The sequence below is a fragment of the Gossypium arboreum genome, chromosome 2 (genome assembly GCF_025698485.1).
Source record: "Gossypium arboreum isolate Shixiya-1 chromosome 2, ASM2569848v2, whole genome shotgun sequence".
NCBI classification, from domain to species: domain Eukaryota; kingdom Viridiplantae; phylum Streptophyta; class Magnoliopsida; order Malvales; family Malvaceae; genus Gossypium; species Gossypium arboreum.
In genome coordinates this window covers 5045450-5062706 of record NC_069071.1, presented here as the reverse complement: position 1 = coordinate 5062706, position 17257 = coordinate 5045450, and the positions used below count along the sequence as shown (strand labels likewise).

Sequence of the window (17257 nt, the reverse complement as noted above, 5' to 3'; positions counted from 1 at the left end):
TTTCAAGAAATCTGTCAAACAACGGAAAATATTTTACACAGATTCATCCAAACACCAGAAAAATAAATCATTTCCAGAAAAGTAAATCATTTTCCAGAAATCATTTTCCAGAAAACATTTTACTGACAAACAGACAGAGCCTTAGATAACCAATGAGCTAATATTTGCTTATCACAATTTCGCTATGCATGCAAATTATAAAAGACATAAATACAAAAGACATAATAGTGAAATGTGAAATTAACTTTATTTATTTATTCATCATTCAAATAAATAGAAAATAATTATATGTTTACTACTATTAGGATAGACTCGATTAAGAAATAAGAAAAAAAATAGCGGAATAAATTGAGAAATTGAACACACAAATTTAACGTAGAAAAACCCCTCCAAAGAGAATAAAAAACCACGGGCAAAATAATTTTACTATAATGGAAAAAGAATGAAGAGTACAAAAGATGAAGATAAAAACTAAACCCCGAAAATCCGAAAACAAAGAACCTTCAAAATGTAAACACAAAATTCTCTAAATGTGTTATGAGTTCTAATATTTAATGTGTGTTTTTCTAATGTTGTAAAAGAGCCTATTATAGGCTAAATTTATAGGTCAAATAATAATAAAATAATCTAAATTAATCATGTTTGATTGAAACAAATAAATATAGTTTAACTGAAAGATTATTTCTTAAATTTGACTTAAAATAAGAGTCATACTCAACAACTACAATATAGACACATTTCCCAACAATGTCATATTTTTGTTAATATTTAAAGCTCAATATGACATCTAAAATGATGAAAAAAACTTGATTAATAATTTAATTCTCTAAAAGAAAAATTATAAAAGTGAACAATTACAATACAAAAGTGTAAGGGGAAATTGTTTACAAACACAGAGATCTAACCCTAAACCTTATGTCAATTAACTTGAAACCTCACAAATTTGTCACAAGCTAGTGACATGATTTTAGCAATTAGAATATTTTGAAATTTAGGATGAATTTAAAACATATTAATTAAAACAATAACAATCTAAAATATATGTTTCTTTTAAAGGTCTTTTTAGTAAGATTGTTTGAACCAAGATCAAACCGACTTGTTGAATTGGGAATTGGATTGGTACTACTTTGAAGAAAGGGTATTGAACTAATTGATCCAGAAATTGGTATGAATATATTGAATTGAATTTTTAATATTTTTATTTTATGAAAATTTAATAATTTATTTAATTGAACTAGACGAACTGATTGAACCAATTAACTGACGGCCTAACCAATTCGATCACTAATTGCTTTTTAGTTACACATACCGTATCACTGGCTTGAAATTAATTAGTGAAATGGTTAAAGCTTTGAATTGAACTTGATTACTACCATATTTCATCATTTAATATCATTGTTCTTAGAATTGGATCGGATTAGTCAGTCATATCGAGAATAAGTTGGGATATTAGTCCATAATAAACATTGTTTTTAGAATCAAATTAAATCGATTGATTAGATCTATAATCAATTTGGATACCAATCCGAAATAAGAAATTGAATCAATTGACTCTTGAACGGATTGAATCGAAATAAAAAAATCTATTAAATCCAATGCTGAACCAATTTTCTCTATTCATTGCTAGGTCTTAATTAATGATTCAATTAATTGTAATTTTCGATTAAAAATTTAATTAATTGTTTAATTATTTTACTAGGATTTTAATTTAAGTGTAATGATAAAGAATTCTAATTTAAAAGAGCTGAGTAAATAGTAAATGCTTTTATTTTATTAAAATATAAGCTTGGTCTCTAGCATGTTTCAACTAGAGAAGAAGCTGCTGCCCTGCCTTCCTTCTATTGTGCTTCTTCATATTTTGCCTGCACAAGCATAAATACAAAAGAATCACAAATGGGTTTTTGCTCCGAATAGTAATTTCTCTTAAATACTTGCCTAAAATTCATTAACATGCCCATTTACCGCTTCATTTTCTTTTCCGCCAAGCACCGCTTCGCCCATGCTTCCAATCTTCTTCCAAGGTCACACTCTAATTTCTTTTCTTTTTCTTTCTTCCTTTTTGATGTTAGAATACAAATGGGTTTTCATTTTCGACATTGTATATGCAAAAATAAAAGAAAAAAAAGAAAAAAGGAGAGGAGAAAGTTATGATCTTAATGCTCTTGAGTTTTCTTTTTTAAGTGACATTCTAGAATCTCGTTCAATCCATGATATGCGATATTGTTTTTTAGTCGAATGTTAGTTTAAATTGGTATTAGTCCCGAGTGTGTGAGTTCCTTTTTAATGGTTTTAATGCTAGAATTGTTCTTCAATGAATATTTTTGTATATATTTCATGTATTTTGACCATGAATGGTGATTTGGGTTTTTGCTGTAATTATCATTTTGGGTTTTTGCTGTAATTATCATTTGAACTTTTTTCGTTATATGTGAAGCATTCTGTTTATAGGTTTAGTCTTTTAGGCAGTATGAAACAATGCTTAGTATAATTGTTGAAGCTATAGGTTCTAATGTTTATATGGATATGTAGGTTTGGTTCATCGAAGAGAATTCAATCTTGTGGCTATACCAAATCAGCAAAGAACAATTATTACAAAAAGCCAACTGGTCATCCTGTTGTGAATGTTGAAACACAGGCTTCTCGCTCCTCGGGTGCTTATTTTATTGTATGCTGCATTAGCCTATTTGCGATTGCTTGTTTGTATATGAACTTTTTTGTTGGATAATAGACAGTAGGAACATGTAGCTAACGGTTATGTGGATCCTTATTTTTTGCAGCCACCTATTTTACTAGGATTTGGTGGATTGCTAGCTTTTCTGCATTATAATGACGAGCGAAGAGCAGTTAAAATAGGTACTTGTTTATCTTCTATTGTTATTATTGACCAGGAGATGGGAACTAGGTTGTTCGGATATGTACAAACTCCACATTTTCTGTTCTTTCATGTAATGAAGTTTCATTATTTGTTTATGGTTGGTATTTTTTCAAAGCAAAACTATGAGATTTGATGAGACAGGCAATGATTTGCTTGAGCTAATGGTTGGTTGATCATGAGTTTCATATGTATGGTTCAGATGACTTCCTCTGCAATTGTGCTTAAATACATGTGCTCGAAATTGTGGGAAGCTTCTACCAACCAGTCTTGATTAAACTTACTTATTTTTGTTATCATGCTTCTTTGTTTATGCTCGTGCTAAAATGTAACAAGTTTTTTTTTCCTGTTTGTGTAGCATCGTGTTACTAGTTTTCTAAGAAAGGCCCCAATAGGAGGTCTTAAACAGCCTTATGGCATTTTTTTTGTTTACGATACTTTCTTAAATGGTTAGTAGGTAATGGAGGTTGACTAAAAGAGAGGCTAATTGAACCAAAATGCTGTCATCGTAGGTCCATTTGACGCTTTCGGAAGTTTCTTTTGCATTACTATGTTTGTCCCATGACTTTGGAATTTCGTGGTAAGGAAATTCTTGAGTGTAGCTCTTCCATTTTATCAGTCTCATGGACGAGTCCGTGACATATCACTACCATGAGAAATTGGGCATTAGAATTTGTCTCTATGTATTTATATTGTTTGTGGCCATATGTGATGAATAGTACGGAATAAGTGTCCAGTTGTGGGATACCTTAAATCTGTCTATAAGAATGAACTTGAGGTCAAAGGTTGCAAAAACCTTTGGAGTCGATAAATCAACAATTGACACAGTGTGCGTTACTAAATTTGTTCATAGATAGTCTATTGTTTGGTTCTTATTAGGGTGTGTTGCAAAATACATGCATGTATATCTTCATTTACTTGAAGTGATTTGTCTTTACATAATTCAAAAATACTCTTTTGCTTGCATCAATTTGTGTTTTAAAGACCCATCCAAAATTTGTATGTAATTTTTGGTGTTTAGTCCAATTGCCGATGTAGAAAGGATTTTCTATAAACATGACTAGTATCTTTAACATGCTTCTTTGTTTATGTTCGGCAGGCAAGGACAGCTATACCGGTAGTGATACTGCAGCAGCTCCAATTATTGGCGGCCCATTCACTTTGGTTAATTCGGAAAATCAGATTGTTAATGAACAGGACTTTCTTGGAAACTGGGTTCTCCTGTACTTTGGCTATACATCGTCTCCTGATATCGGACCTGATCAAGTTCGGATAATGGCAAAGGTTATAGATACATTAGGTATAACCCTTCGACAAAGATTTAGTTATATATATCTGTTAGACTCATAATATTAGTCTTTAACATTCTGCGTTTTATTTGGTTCAAGAAGCGAAAGAGAATTTGAAGGTTTTACCCGTATTTGTGACAATTGATCCTCAGCGTGATACTCCAGCGCAACTCCGGGCTTACCTCAAAGGTTCGTACAACTTGTAACTGAATGCGTGATGATAATAATCTACTTGTGCTTAAATTACATGTATTTTTGAGCAATTTTACATTCAAAGTGCAGAGTTTGATCCAAGAATAGTGGGATTGGGAGGACCTGTTAGTGCTGTAAGGCAAATGGCACAAGAATATCGTGTTTATTTCAAGAAGGTCGAAGAAGAAGGAGATGATTACCTTGTCGAGTCTTCTCACAGCATGTATGTACCGAACATTAACACTTAGAAATCCCTTTCCTCATTTTATTTTAAATATATATTTAACTCAAGAACCCGATGCAACTTGGTTTTAAATACTTCAGGTATTTGATAGACCCGAAAATGAAGGTAGTAAGATGCTTTGGAGTAGAGTACAATGCTGAACAACTATCAAAGGAAATATTGAAGGAATTGAAGAAACACCAAGTTAATGCTTGAGTAGCACAAAAACTATTGGCACCAACCCTTACCCTACGATTTTCTCATAGGAAAATTCGATTTTCGAATATGAATAGTTCATGAACTTGATTGGCGGAATTGAATTCGAAATCATAAGAAGATTTAAAGATGTTGAGAATTTGGCTGACAAGCTGGTGATCCTTGGTTTAATTTCCTTTTCCTGAGTTTTGCTATTGTGTGAGGCTAAGTGTCTGTTTAGCAAGAGAAAAACTGATGTAAAGAACAAAAGAATGACGTCTCTGTTTCCAGTTTCCAACAAGAACAAATTTTAACTCACAGACACATATGTAAGTCATGTCATGTGAACCTTAATTTAATCTAAATTTAAAAAAAATTCCCATCAAATGACGAAACTGTAGCTGATGATATGATTAAGAGACCATAATCCCCACTAATCAACAGCCCTCATCAGGTGCTTGATCTGCTAGGCACCTCCTGAGAATGTTGTTGATTGGTGCGAAGCTCAGCCGAACAATAGTTCCTAATGGCGGTGAGGTTGAAAGGTAAAGTATCGAATGCCAACCATTGCTCCACTGCGAACATCTGTTGGCTACAAGGGGTATGGATGCCTGTCATGGTGACTTCCACATAATTACAGTACCATCCGTGCTGAGGACCCGTACCGTCTGATGTTAAGTTCATGGCACATACAGGCGAGGCCAAACAACGTCCTCTGCCTGCGAAAATATCCAAGTTTCCACGTTCGTAATAGTCGTGCCCCTCCCCCATTAACCCTCCCCACGCTTCTAGGTTTTCAATCTCGACGTATTCACCTTTGGCATCATAGAGTTTCAAGCCGATGATGGAGTTGGTTCCACCTTTGATGATGGTTCCGGTTCTTATATAGATCGTGTAAACGCAATCTTCGCCTTCCTACATGCATAAAAAAGAGAAGTTAGAGATGTAGATGCGACGGAGATAACGGAGTAACAGTAGCAATGGTGCAGGCGTTGAGGGTTACTTACGGAAAGAGCAATGCAGGAGAAGGAGAGGAGGAAGAAGAAAGGCAATATCAGCTGCTTTGGGGTCGCCATTGGTACTTTTGAAAGCTCTTATTTTGTGTATAAATATGCTTTTAACTTTTGAAAGTTCTTACAAATATGCAATTTATGCTGATATATAGCATAAATTAGATTGTCATTTAAGAATAGTGACATAGATCCTAATAATTAGGATTCAACTTTAAATTTGTCAAATGTTATTTTTATATGTGATTATAAAAAATTAAATTAAATATTTTGTATTTTTTTTCTATTTTGCATGTAAATGCTATGAAGACAAAAAGAAAAAAAGTGTAATTTATATTCTATTAAAAGTAAATAAAAAAATTTAAAACATGAATATGTGATATAGAGTGTCCTTAGGGAGAGAAGGGGGTCTTTGATAACATTAAAAGGAGGATTGTGCAAAATTGGAGGTTTAGGGAGCAAAAAGATAATAGATTTTATTAACTTTCTTTTTAAATATTTTAAAATATATTTCTTATTAATAAATAATTAATTAAATATCAATTTTTATATCTTGTAATTTTAATTAATTTTATGAAATGATAAATCATCAATAAAAAAAATAATAATATTTTGAAAACTTTTATAGGTAACTAATTCACTAATGGTTGGTGCCCCTTCTTAGAGTATGCTAAGGGCTATAGACATTGTTACTAATGACAAGGGTATATGTAATTCTCTTTTAGTGAATATTGTTGGGATCTGTAATAATATTCGTATTATTGCGCTTCGAGATTATAAGGGATAGGTTGAGGTATTTTAGAGACTTCTAGCAATAGTTAATTGGTTAATCGGTGTTTGTCGTTAGGTTGGTTTGATAATGGTGGGATATGATGTAATTATAGCTACTTCTTCTTTTTTTTCTTTTTTTTATCTATGTGGTGCATCTTTTTTCAGTGTTTTAATTATTGTTAGTTTGTCTTTCTCTTCTATTGGGCTCTTTTTGCAAATAATGTCATTTGTGAATTAATTTGTATAGTTTTATTTATTGTTTGTGTTATTATGTGTGATTGTTGTTTATGGTTCCCGTTAATTTAAGTATTTTTCTTAAAAAAAATAGCTTCTTAAATTAAACACCCATTATTATAGACCTATAAATTATAAATCTAATTTGAAGATCCAATCCGATCAATTCCAACTCAAATATGATAAAATTTAATATTTAACTATAAAACGTCAACAACTCGAATCTATTTCACTCAAAATCGAATTGACCCAAACTCAAACTAACTTGAACATGAAATGATCAAACCTAAAATGGTTTGAACATGAAAACTTTAAGCCTTAATCTCAAATCATCCAAGTTTGAAATGATTTGAACTCAAGATGACTTAATCCAAAAAATTCAACCCTCTAAACTAACTAAACCTCAAAAATATTAATTAAAATAATTAAAATTCAAAATTATCCAAACCAAAATAACAAAAAAAAAAACTATCTCAAATTTACTTAACTCAAAACCAAGTTGAATTATTCAATTGATAAGGTGAACATTATATAATCTCATCCCTAAATATATATAATATAAGTTGAGGTATAGATAAAAGGGATCGAGAAAATTTAGTATAAAAAATGCAATGTGTAACCCAAAGATGACCAACACCAAAAACAGAACCCTGTTTTTTAGGACCTAAATGGAAAACTAAATTGAATAGAATTTGGTAATTTGATATTTGAAAAAAATACCAAAAAAAGAAAGAAAAAAATAATGAGTTGTCTTTACCAAATACAAACCTCCGTTCAATCTCAACGCAAAACCAACCACTCAACTTCATAGAAACAAGCAAACCTCCCATGCAAGCCCTAAAAATTACTCCTCTTTTCCCTTTTATTTTTTTCGACCTTTGTCACCCTCCCATTTCTTTCGCACCCCATCTCTCCCATGGAGGATGAGCGGGTCGTCGCGTCTTCCGCCGGGGACCCTCGGTTGCTGTCGTCGACACCCCATGCCCCCACCACCCCCTACAACAATCGCCTCATGAATTTACCTCCCCCTCCAGGCCATCCTTTAGCTACCTACGTTGTTCAAGTCCCTAAGGACCAAATTTACCGAGTACCGCCACCTGAAAACGCTGGTATAGTCGAACGTCACCGTGAAGCTGCTAAGAATAAAGGCAAAAAATCCAAACGGAAATACTCTAGGTACTTGATTTGCATCGCCATTGTGTTGCTTGTCATTGGTGTTCTCGTCAGCGGTGCTATAGCGGCTGTTTACTTCATTTTCACCCCTAAAGCTCCTAATTTCACCGTTTCTAAACTCCATGTTAAACAACAAAAACAAGGCAGTCCACCTACGTATGATGTCACGTTGAAAGCTAAGAACCCTAATGAAAAAATGGGTATCCATTGTAAATCTGATGAAGACAGTGCCACCCTAACTTTTTGGACTAAAAACCTAGGCTTCGGCGATTTTCCCGGTCTCGAACAAAAACCTGGGGACGATTCGAGCATTTTCGCCATCAAAATCCATGCCTTGAAAACCAAAGTTGTTCCCCCTAATGTCCAGAAAAGCATCAGCGACAAGAAAACAAAACGTCAAATCTCTTTGAAACTCAAATTCGAATCACCATTGGTGTTTAACGTTTGGTTCTTAAAGCTTTGGAAAAAAGACATGACAGTCAACTGTGCGTTTAGGGTGAGCACGATGGCGCAAGGAACCAAAATTCTGTCCCAAAATTGTAAGACCAAATTGTCTTAAAAACAAAAAACATCGATACCAAAAAGGTAAACTAATTAATGTTACTGTAATGAAAAATTTTATAAATTTCATACCATAAGTGGGTTGAACACATTTCATTTTTGTGTTTATATACTAACTTTGTTATAATATTTTGCATTTAGGTACGGCCAATGACCAGATCGCTCCATGCAAAAAAAAAAACCCTCTTTTTTTCCCTTTATATACTATATATTTTAAATGTCATAAAAGGATTTGTACTTTCAAACTTTTTTTTTGGGGCAAGAAAAAAAAAGGTTGTGACAACAAATTCGGCTATGCATTATTTTATATTTTGTTTATAAAGGAGGTCGCAACCCGAGATATGACAACGGAGTAGATTTGGATATTCGAATCCCAAATTGATCGGATATTATTTTTTAAAGGATAATTATATGATCTTACTCGAATTCATACCTCGTTGATTCTTCCTTTTTCTTCTTTAATCTTTAAGCATGTAATGGTTTTTATTTTTCTTTTTTTTTTTCCTTGTAATTAGTACATTGGTATTGATTATATTTGGGATATTTGAGGTGTTTGATACCATGCCATGCTTTGGCTTTTTTTTTTTTTTTATTTGTTAGTCTTATTACCATGCAATAGGATGAGATATCCAATATGAACATCAAGTTTTGCTGGGTTGAATACAAAAGAACTAATCGATATCTTTTAAATAAGTTATCGAGTTTGCGTTTTTTAAAAGAAAAAAATAGTGCTAGAAAATTTATTTTAACCTAAAATAAAGTTTGACTCGACTCAACTCAACTTCAAATTTAAAAATTTATTTTGAGACCCGTTTGACTTTCAGTATCCATGGATAGAAAATATCGAACAAAAATAAATATGGTCTCAAGAAAAAAAGTTAACAATAATTTATTTTTAATTTTTTTCTGAAGAAAATTACACAAGATATTAATTTGGAAAATGTGATTCACATTAAAGACCTCATGAAAAGCTAAATAAAAGAAGTAAATTTGCTTGTCTAAGTTCAATTTAAAATCATTTTCTTTATTTAGCATATATTAAAATATTTTACATTAAAACTAAATAAATAATTACGAACAATCCACTACAATTATTGTAGGAGATAATGTAGCACTAATTTCATTTAAGAGCCCATCGCACTTTGGGCTTGACCATCATGGGTTTGGTTTTAGATTTTGTAAATGGATAACATAAGCATATTGAGGTTAATTTATATTTTTTAAAAAAAATAAAAGGCATTATTTTTAATATTTATTAATTTTTAATATTTATTAATTTTTAAAATTTATATTATATATTTTAGTGTTTTCAAATATTATTATATACGCTCTTTCTTATATAAGTATTATGTAATTAAAATGGGTTGGACTAGCTTTTTGTTTTACCCAAATTAATTTTGGGTAAAACTACATTTAATGTTGTTAAACTATTAGTAAATTTATGTTTTGGTAACTCAACTTACCAAACTATTCAATAGTTTTCATTTATTGTTAAAATCATAGTTGTATGGCTGCCTTTTTTGACACCGACTACATCAATTGAAAGCTCCCTTTCCCTTTCTCTGCTATAGTTTAGTTTAGTTTTTTTTTATGAAGCAATTTTGAACATCATAAATCTACGAAGCAACATCCAAGCAACTTTCTTTTTTAATATTTAACATTGTCCATTAGGTCAACTTGGATCTAAGGTATGTTCTACTTGTCGATGGGTACTAATTCACTATAACAATCTTCGAATCGTGCTTGGAGCTTACTACCTGGACTTTTTTAAAAAAAAGCTTAACAAACCAGTTACTTAAATAAAAATTTCAAATAGTGTAATGATTTAAATGAAAACTTTAGAATAGTTCAGTGACCATTTTGTAACTTTGTTGAAGTTGAATGACCAAAACGTAAACTTACTAATAATTTAATGACCTTGTATGTAGTTCACCTATTCAACCTTATATTTTTATTATCGATAAAAAAAAAGCTTATATTTTTCCAAATTGGTACCTGAGTTTGGCTTCAATGTTCACTTTGGTACCTGAATTTTTTTTTCAATTTGATACTTGAGTTTTTTTTTCCTAATTACATACCTATATTTTTTTACTAAAGCACACATGTTGTACTTTCATTGGGCCACATGATAATCTTCTATCAAATTGAACATTGAAGCCAAATTCAAGTACCAAATTGGGACAAGAAAAATCAAGTACCAAATTGGACAATAAAACTAAGGTCAGATACCAAATTATGTATTAACCCAATTTTTCATAACATAGAAAAGGGGTCCTCCTTTTCTTGCAACTGCCAATAATTGAGGGCTTACCAAACAAGATTTCAATCACAGTGAATAGGGTCTACATATTTTGAACATTAAATCAAAATAAAATATTTACTTAGAATTCATGCATGATTTACGCATAATAAAAATCATATCGTTAAATAATTTTAGGGTTAATATATTATTTGATATTTAAATTTAATTTTAATGTTTAATTTGGTATGTAATTTTAGTTTTAATGTTCACTTTAGTATTTAAGTTTTTTAATTTGATACTAAAATTATTTTGTCCTAGTTAAATACTTAAATTTTACTTTGATGTTTAATTTGATACTTGAATTTTGTTTTGTTTTTTTTTATCTCACTTAAGCACCTATGTTTTTAATTTTACTAAAGCAACGTATCATACTTTTATTGGGTCACATGATGACATTTTATCTGAATATCAAATTGAATATTGAAATTAAATTCAAATACCAAATTAAACATTAAAACCAAATTTAATCCAAATTTTCATATAACATAGGAAAGGTGTCCTCCTTTTCCTGCAACTGCCAATAATTGAGGGTTTACCAAGACTTGGTTTGAATTCAGTTAAGGCAACACTAATGTGAATGGACTCCACCTTTCCACGTACGAAAGAGCCGAAGTTGCCAAAGAAACCTTTTGGAACCCATGTTAATGTCCCACAGCTAGCTAGCCGTGCCAAAATATCAGTATGTGTGCAGTGAAGTGCATGCATGCATGTATGTGTGTTCTATTATTATTATTTTCATATGAAAACAAAGGCCTCTTAAGTGGATTCCAACTCCTCTTTCAACCAAAGATTCCCCCTTCAACTTTAGTGTGTGGGGTTTGTTTCCTTTTCAAAATCTTAAACCAATATCATATAAAGGATTTATTCTACCCTTCATCTTTGAAAACCAAGGCAAGAGGCTCTATAACACATTGTAGAACATTGGGGGCAACTGTCCTTTCAATTAATTCCTTTTGGTGGTATAGTGAAGGGGAATGTTTAAATTGAAAGAGATACAATAAAGCTTACGAGAGAAATATTAGTAAAATGCGTAACATTAATCATGTAAATTATCGAGATTTGAATCGGGAAGTAGGTCTAGTATCACTTGAGCTAATTATTATTATTTGATTTAAAATGTAAATTAAAAAGAACAAAGAAAATTGTGCTTTTGGTAAGGTGTGAAGCATGCACATGTTGTTAAAGGAGGAAAGCTTTTATTTTATTTTTTCTATTTTTTTCAATATTTATCTGATAACTTATCCAGTTATCCTTTTGACTCAGCAGATATACAATTTTAAGTAAAAAAAAATAAAAAAATAAAAAATAAAAACAGTTATCTGACCCAAAAATGGGGCCAAATCTTCCTTCATCCAATCATAAATGCCTTGATCCATCATCTTATCTCCAATATTACTGTTCCATTTCTAAGGTGCAAACCAATTTTCTTTTATTAATTTTACTTTATTTTTAAAACTACATGATCATAAATTTAGCCTTAATGTTTGTATTTTGTCAGCTTAATCTGTATTTTTTAGTCAAATTCAATCATTAAATTTTAAAAGAGTCAAATTGTTTTTCTTTAAAAGAAATATTGACTAAAATATTATTTTTAACAATATTGCCGTAATAACCATTATGATCGTATTTCAAGTTGACATGACGCTAATTTATCTTCTATGTTACATAAACAAATAATTTAAAAATGATAAAAATATTAAAAAACAGAAACAAAAGCAAAAAATTAAAATGTAAATAAAAATTCAAAAGAAAAGAAAAAGAAATACATATGAATTGCCATACAGCAATCATGTTTAAAAATTTAATATTGTAGTTAATATTTCTATTAAAAAACTAATTTAACTTTTTTAAAGGTTGATTGTCAAATTTACTCTTTTTAAAACTAAAATTAAATTTAACTAAAAAAGGATCGATTGATAAAATTTATAAAATTAAAGATTAAAGATTAAATTTATTATTTTATAATTTTATATTCTTTGCTAGCATCATATAATGGGAGGGCATTGAAGCATCTTTACCTACATGTTGGAATTTGAGTATGAAGATTTTATTCAGTTAAAATTAGTGATAATTTTGGGTTAAAAAAGAGAATGCAAAATTCTTGAAAAACTTATGGGAAACAAATTTACATATCCATTTATATCTGATTTTATAAAGTGGATTCGGTCTGTGGATAAGTAAATTTACTAAAATTCGGTCATAAAATCTTCAAAAAGAAAAAAAAAAGCATAAAAAAGTAAATTTTCGATTTTGATACTTAAGTTTTAATCTTTCATCAAAAAGTGGTAACTAAGACTCAGATTTCATTTTACCCCCTTTAGTAAAAAAATAGACGAATTAGTCCCTATATGTTAAATTAAAGAGTAAACTACTCATTTCTATTAAAAAAATTATCCATTTCGACTGTTAAAAATTGGTGTGTCTGATGAAATAACTAGACAATTACATGTGACGTGCCACATGTACCTCATGCTAACATACATGAACCAATTTTTAATAGTAGATTTGGATGAATTTTTAACAAATGACCGGTTTGCTCTTTGATCTAATGTACATGAACTATGTACAGGCCAATTTTGGACCCAATACAACAAAACATTAACCCAACCTCAACCCATTTACATCAGACCCAATAACCCCCCAAACCTTAACCCAAATCAAACCCATTCCCAATACATTACCCTAATCATTAAGCCCAAATTGCCCGGGCCCGATGTTAAACCTTTACAAATCATCACACAAAGCCCAAATACAAAATAACCCACCTAAATACCAACTAACCCATAACCCAATTAAACCCACAAACCCAATACAAATTAAACCCAAATTTACCCATCAACCCAATACCCATTAGCCCAACTAAACCCAACACCCAACAGAAGCCCAAGACCCCAAACCCTAGCCTCTATTTACCTAACCCCATGTTCGGCGCCGCACCAACCTTCTGCCATCTGACCAGCGCCGCACCAACCCTTGTCACCTCCACCATCCCTCTGCACCTGCAAGAAAGCAGAAAAGAAACAGCAGACAACACGAAATAGTAAAAAAGGGTTCTTTTTTTTCTATTGGCAGTTTCCAAAACACAAAATAAGACAAGATTCAATCTCATAACAACAGTCTAATCAGTATTCAAACACAAGCATAACATACAAGCAAATCGAATACCAAGATCAAAGAATCAGAAGCTAAGAAAAACTAAAGGTTATTTCTTTTTTATTATTTCATTTTCGTTTTAAAACCCATTTTATCGCACATACATATAAGAATATAACAAAATTAATAAGATAAACAAGTGGAATAAAAAAAAAGAAAAAAATTTGAAATTTTACCTTTTCGCCACTGTGGTACGGTGGTGGTTTGCCAACGACAGACGGTGGTCCATGTTGATCGACCTGGCCAAGCCTTTTTGCTTAAATCGCTCCTCCCTCTCTCCCTCCTTTTTTTTTCTTCTTACCAGCACAAATGAAATTTTTTTTAAGGACTTGGGCCTTTTATAGCCCCCCAAAACAACGTCGTTTTGGGGGCTGCCATTTAACCCCAAAACGACGTCGTTTCACCATAGTCCGACCCGATCCAACCCGACCCAACCTAGGATCCGCGTGTTTTTAACTCAATGGGATATTTGTGCAATCGATCCTTCCGCATTTTTGTTGTTTTAAATCAAGTTTATATTTATTTATAAATCGGCCCTAAAATTTAATCTGATTTGCGATCTAGTCCCTCCGTGCTGCACAGCGTTTTGGTGAAAGGGAATATTTGCTATTTTAACCCTCCTAAGTTATGCGCGCGTGGCATTTTGGTCCTTCCCTGCTATTTTATTTCTAATTTCGCCCCAAAATGTTGTTTTAAGTTCAATTTAGTCCTTTGGTTAATTTACTGCTTTATTTTTAATTTACTTGTTTTCATTTTCTGTATTTTATTTGTTATAATATTTATATTTGTTATATTAAATGTATTTATTATATGTCTTTTAAATATTATGTTATATATATATATATATATATATATATATATGTATTTTCAATATTGTTGTTATATTTATTATTATTATTATATATATTTGTTCTAGTATATATGTATATATTACACGTATAGGTTTATTTTATTTCAATATCTTTATTATATTTGTTTTGGTATTTTAATAATATTGTTATATTATTATAATAGTGTATACTTTTATTTATGTACATAGATTTATATATATGATGTATTTTTGTTATATTATATTGTATTTTAATATCGTTACTATTATAATTGTTAACATAGTGAATGCCTTGTTATATATGTATATGTTTTATGTCATCATTGTTGATTATCATTAACTTTAATATGTGTCTCATTATATGTCCTTAAATATACATATAGATATATATACATGCAATATTATAATAGTTTTCTTTGACATCATTATCTCCAATATATGTATATGTTATGTAAATATTTTAATGTCGTATTATATATACATTTTTACACTATGCATACATACTTTTAACATTATATTTTATATGTATACTCTTAACATCATATTATATATATATCTTGCACAAAATTTTAATACTTTACTATATATATACCTTTATATATTATATGTATATTTTAGTATTATGTTTTTATATCTATGTTTTAATACCATACTATATATATTATTATATTTTATTACATAATTAGTACCCATGTTTTATTATATATATATATATATATATATATACTTTTATTTGTGTTATTTTCGTATGTCATATTATTCATTTTATACTCATTATTTTTATTATTGCCACTTATATATTATTATTTGGTGTACATACATCTTTTATTATTATTAGTATATAAATGTATTTTCCTTGTCTATATTGTTCCTAATATATATTGCACATGTTCATTTATACTATGTGTACATGTATCTAGTATATATATATTTAGTATTATTACATATATATCTTTTAGGCATTATACTTTCATGCTTCATGTATATATGTCATGTATTATATTTTGCATATTATCTTATGTACATATTATCTTATATTATTATTACTAAGTGTATTTTATATTTGTTCATGACTTGTTTTTTATTATTATTTCTTTTGTAAATATCATTGTTATTGTTTTTCTAATGCTCTAGTGTTCATGTTAATATTTTCATTAATAATGTCATTATTTGCATCGTTGATTTACTTAAAATTCTCACTTTATAAATATCTTTCTCATGTTTTAATTAATTTCAATAATCAAGGCAATATACCGATTCAACATTAAGCCATCGAATTCCATCGCTATGTTGGATGGAATTTGACGGCTCGTGTTAAAACGGTATATCCTTCTCAAAAAATCGAAAAAAAATAAAATTTTTCGTCTTTTCAATTGAATTACGACTAAATGTTACATTGAACTCGCATTTTTGAAAATCAAGACAACACGTGTTTATGAGATACCAATTTTGGGCGTCGCGAGGGTGCTAATACCTTCCTCATGCGTAACCGACTCCCGAACCTTAATTTTTCTCTGGCTTTTAACGTAGACCTAAATTCGGCCTTCTTTTTGTTTTAAAAATAAATGTGATAGGTGCCCGATCACACCTATAAAAAAGGGATCGGTGGCGACTCCCTTTTTTAATAAAATCAAAAATCAGTTTTCAAATGTCCAATAAATCGCCACAATTAGCGATCCCAAAGCTAAAAATTTCACGTCGCTACAGCTGGCGACTCCACTGGGGAACCGCATATTTGAGAGTCGAGTCGAATTAAACGTGTGTTGTCAAAATTTTCAAAATTCCTTGTTCAATTTAATATTTAGTCGTGATCCTAAAATTGTGTTTTTGAAAAATCATGCATTTGCATCGTGTTGTATATATTCTTCTAACTTGTTTTGTCCGGTTGTTTTAAAGCTGTAAATTCTTATGGTTTTAGTTTTAGTTTAGTTTTTAAATAAAACGTAAAGGTTTGTGAGTTTTTCCCCACACACTGTGCACGTGCATTCTTGCATAACATGAGCTCTATACCCGGGCTCCGTCCGTTTAAGTAAAAGTAAACGCTATGCCTTCGTGAGTTAACTCGTCCCTCCGCACAGGCTAGTGAATACTTTCGGGTTACATATGACTTATGCTTTCGTGAGTTAACTTGTCCCTCCGCATAGGCATAAGTAAATGTAATCCCTCGAATTGAACTCGTGAGCCTGTGATGGGCTACGATCGAGGCTTTGTACTAATCTTAGTAGATGACAGTACGGACAATTCGAGTACCTATCTAGAACTGAAACCGCATATAGTGAACCGTACGAGCCACCCAATTAGAGCTATGCTGAACCTCTATCCATTAATAGTCACCCAAATAAGTACACGGGGAAAGTGCCTCTTGCCTTTCATTTTCTCTGTTTATGCAAGAAAATTGAATCGGGTAGCTTAATTTGTTTCTAAAATTATATTTGTTGTGGTTACTAACCAAG

The 17257-nt window shown here is 30.8% G+C and overlaps 3 protein-coding genes across 5 annotated transcripts; 2 read left to right on the top strand and 1 right to left on the bottom strand.

The window, feature by feature from the left end:
- The first annotated feature begins 1755 nt into the window (after window positions 1-1755).
- Window positions 1756-5158, top strand: LOC108464647 (protein SCO1 homolog 2, mitochondrial). 3 transcript variants are annotated; one of them, XM_017765000.2, is made up of 7 exons: window positions 1756-2021; window positions 2530-2665; window positions 2778-2853; window positions 3972-4172; window positions 4261-4350; window positions 4444-4576; window positions 4678-5158. In XM_017765000.2, exons 1-7 carry the CDS (start codon window positions 1951-1953, stop codon window positions 4790-4792), a joined length of 822 nt encoding a protein of 273 aa, XP_017620489.1. In that variant the 5' UTR covers window positions 1756-1950; the 3' UTR covers window positions 4793-5158. The 3 variants fall into 3 exon arrangements, with proteins under 3 accessions (XP_017620489.1, XP_017620491.1, XP_017620490.1); XM_017765002.2 differs by having other exon boundaries at window positions 1773-2021; window positions 2530-2651; XM_017765001.2 differs by having other exon boundaries at window positions 1773-2021; window positions 4264-4350.
- LOC108466380 (PLAT domain-containing protein 3) lies at window positions 4697-5924 on the bottom strand. The gene is made up of 2 exons (XM_017766704.2): window positions 5779-5924; window positions 4697-5686 (listed from the first exon to the last, which is right to left on the bottom strand). The coding sequence occupies exons 1-2, from the start codon at window positions 5845-5847 to the stop codon at window positions 5222-5224; spliced, it is 534 nt and encodes a 177-aa protein (XP_017622193.1). The 5' UTR covers window positions 5848-5924; the 3' UTR covers window positions 4697-5221.
- Window positions 5925-7404: 1480 nt separating this feature from the next.
- Window positions 7405-9080, top strand: LOC108466381 (NDR1/HIN1-like protein 13). The gene is made up of 2 exons (XM_017766705.2): window positions 7405-8544; window positions 8662-9080. The coding sequence occupies exon 1, from the start codon at window positions 7703-7705 to the stop codon at window positions 8516-8518; it is 816 nt and encodes a 271-aa protein (XP_017622194.1). The 5' UTR covers window positions 7405-7702; the 3' UTR covers window positions 8519-8544; window positions 8662-9080.
- The last annotated feature ends 8177 nt before the right edge of the window (window positions 9081-17257 follow it).

What these genes read in the sequence shown, in the direction of transcription:
- LOC108464647 (XM_017765000.2), top strand. Translation starts at nt 1,951, where the DNA reads ATGCCCATTTACCGCTTCATTTTCTTTTCCGCCAAGCACCGCTTCGCC. An exon ending in GCTTCCAATCTTCTTCCAAG is followed by an intron (nt 2,022 to 2,529) that starts GTCACACTCTAA and finishes ATGGATATGTAG; the next exon opens with GTTTGGTTCATCGAAGAGAA. An exon ending in GCGAAGAGCAGTTAAAATAG is followed by an intron (nt 2,854 to 3,971) that starts GTACTTGTTTAT and finishes TATGTTCGGCAG; the next exon opens with GCAAGGACAGCTATACCGGT.
- LOC108466380 (XM_017766704.2), bottom strand. Translation starts at nt 5,847, where the DNA reads ATGGCGACCCCAAAGCAGCTGATATTGCCTTTCTTCTTCCTCCTCTCC. An exon ending in TCTCCTGCATTGCTCTTTCC is followed by an intron (nt 5,687 to 5,778) that starts GTAAGTAACCCT and finishes TTATGCATGTAG; the next exon opens with GAAGGCGAAGATTGCGTTTA.
- LOC108466381 (XM_017766705.2), top strand. Translation starts at nt 7,703, where the DNA reads ATGGAGGATGAGCGGGTCGTCGCGTCTTCCGCCGGGGACCCTCGGTTG.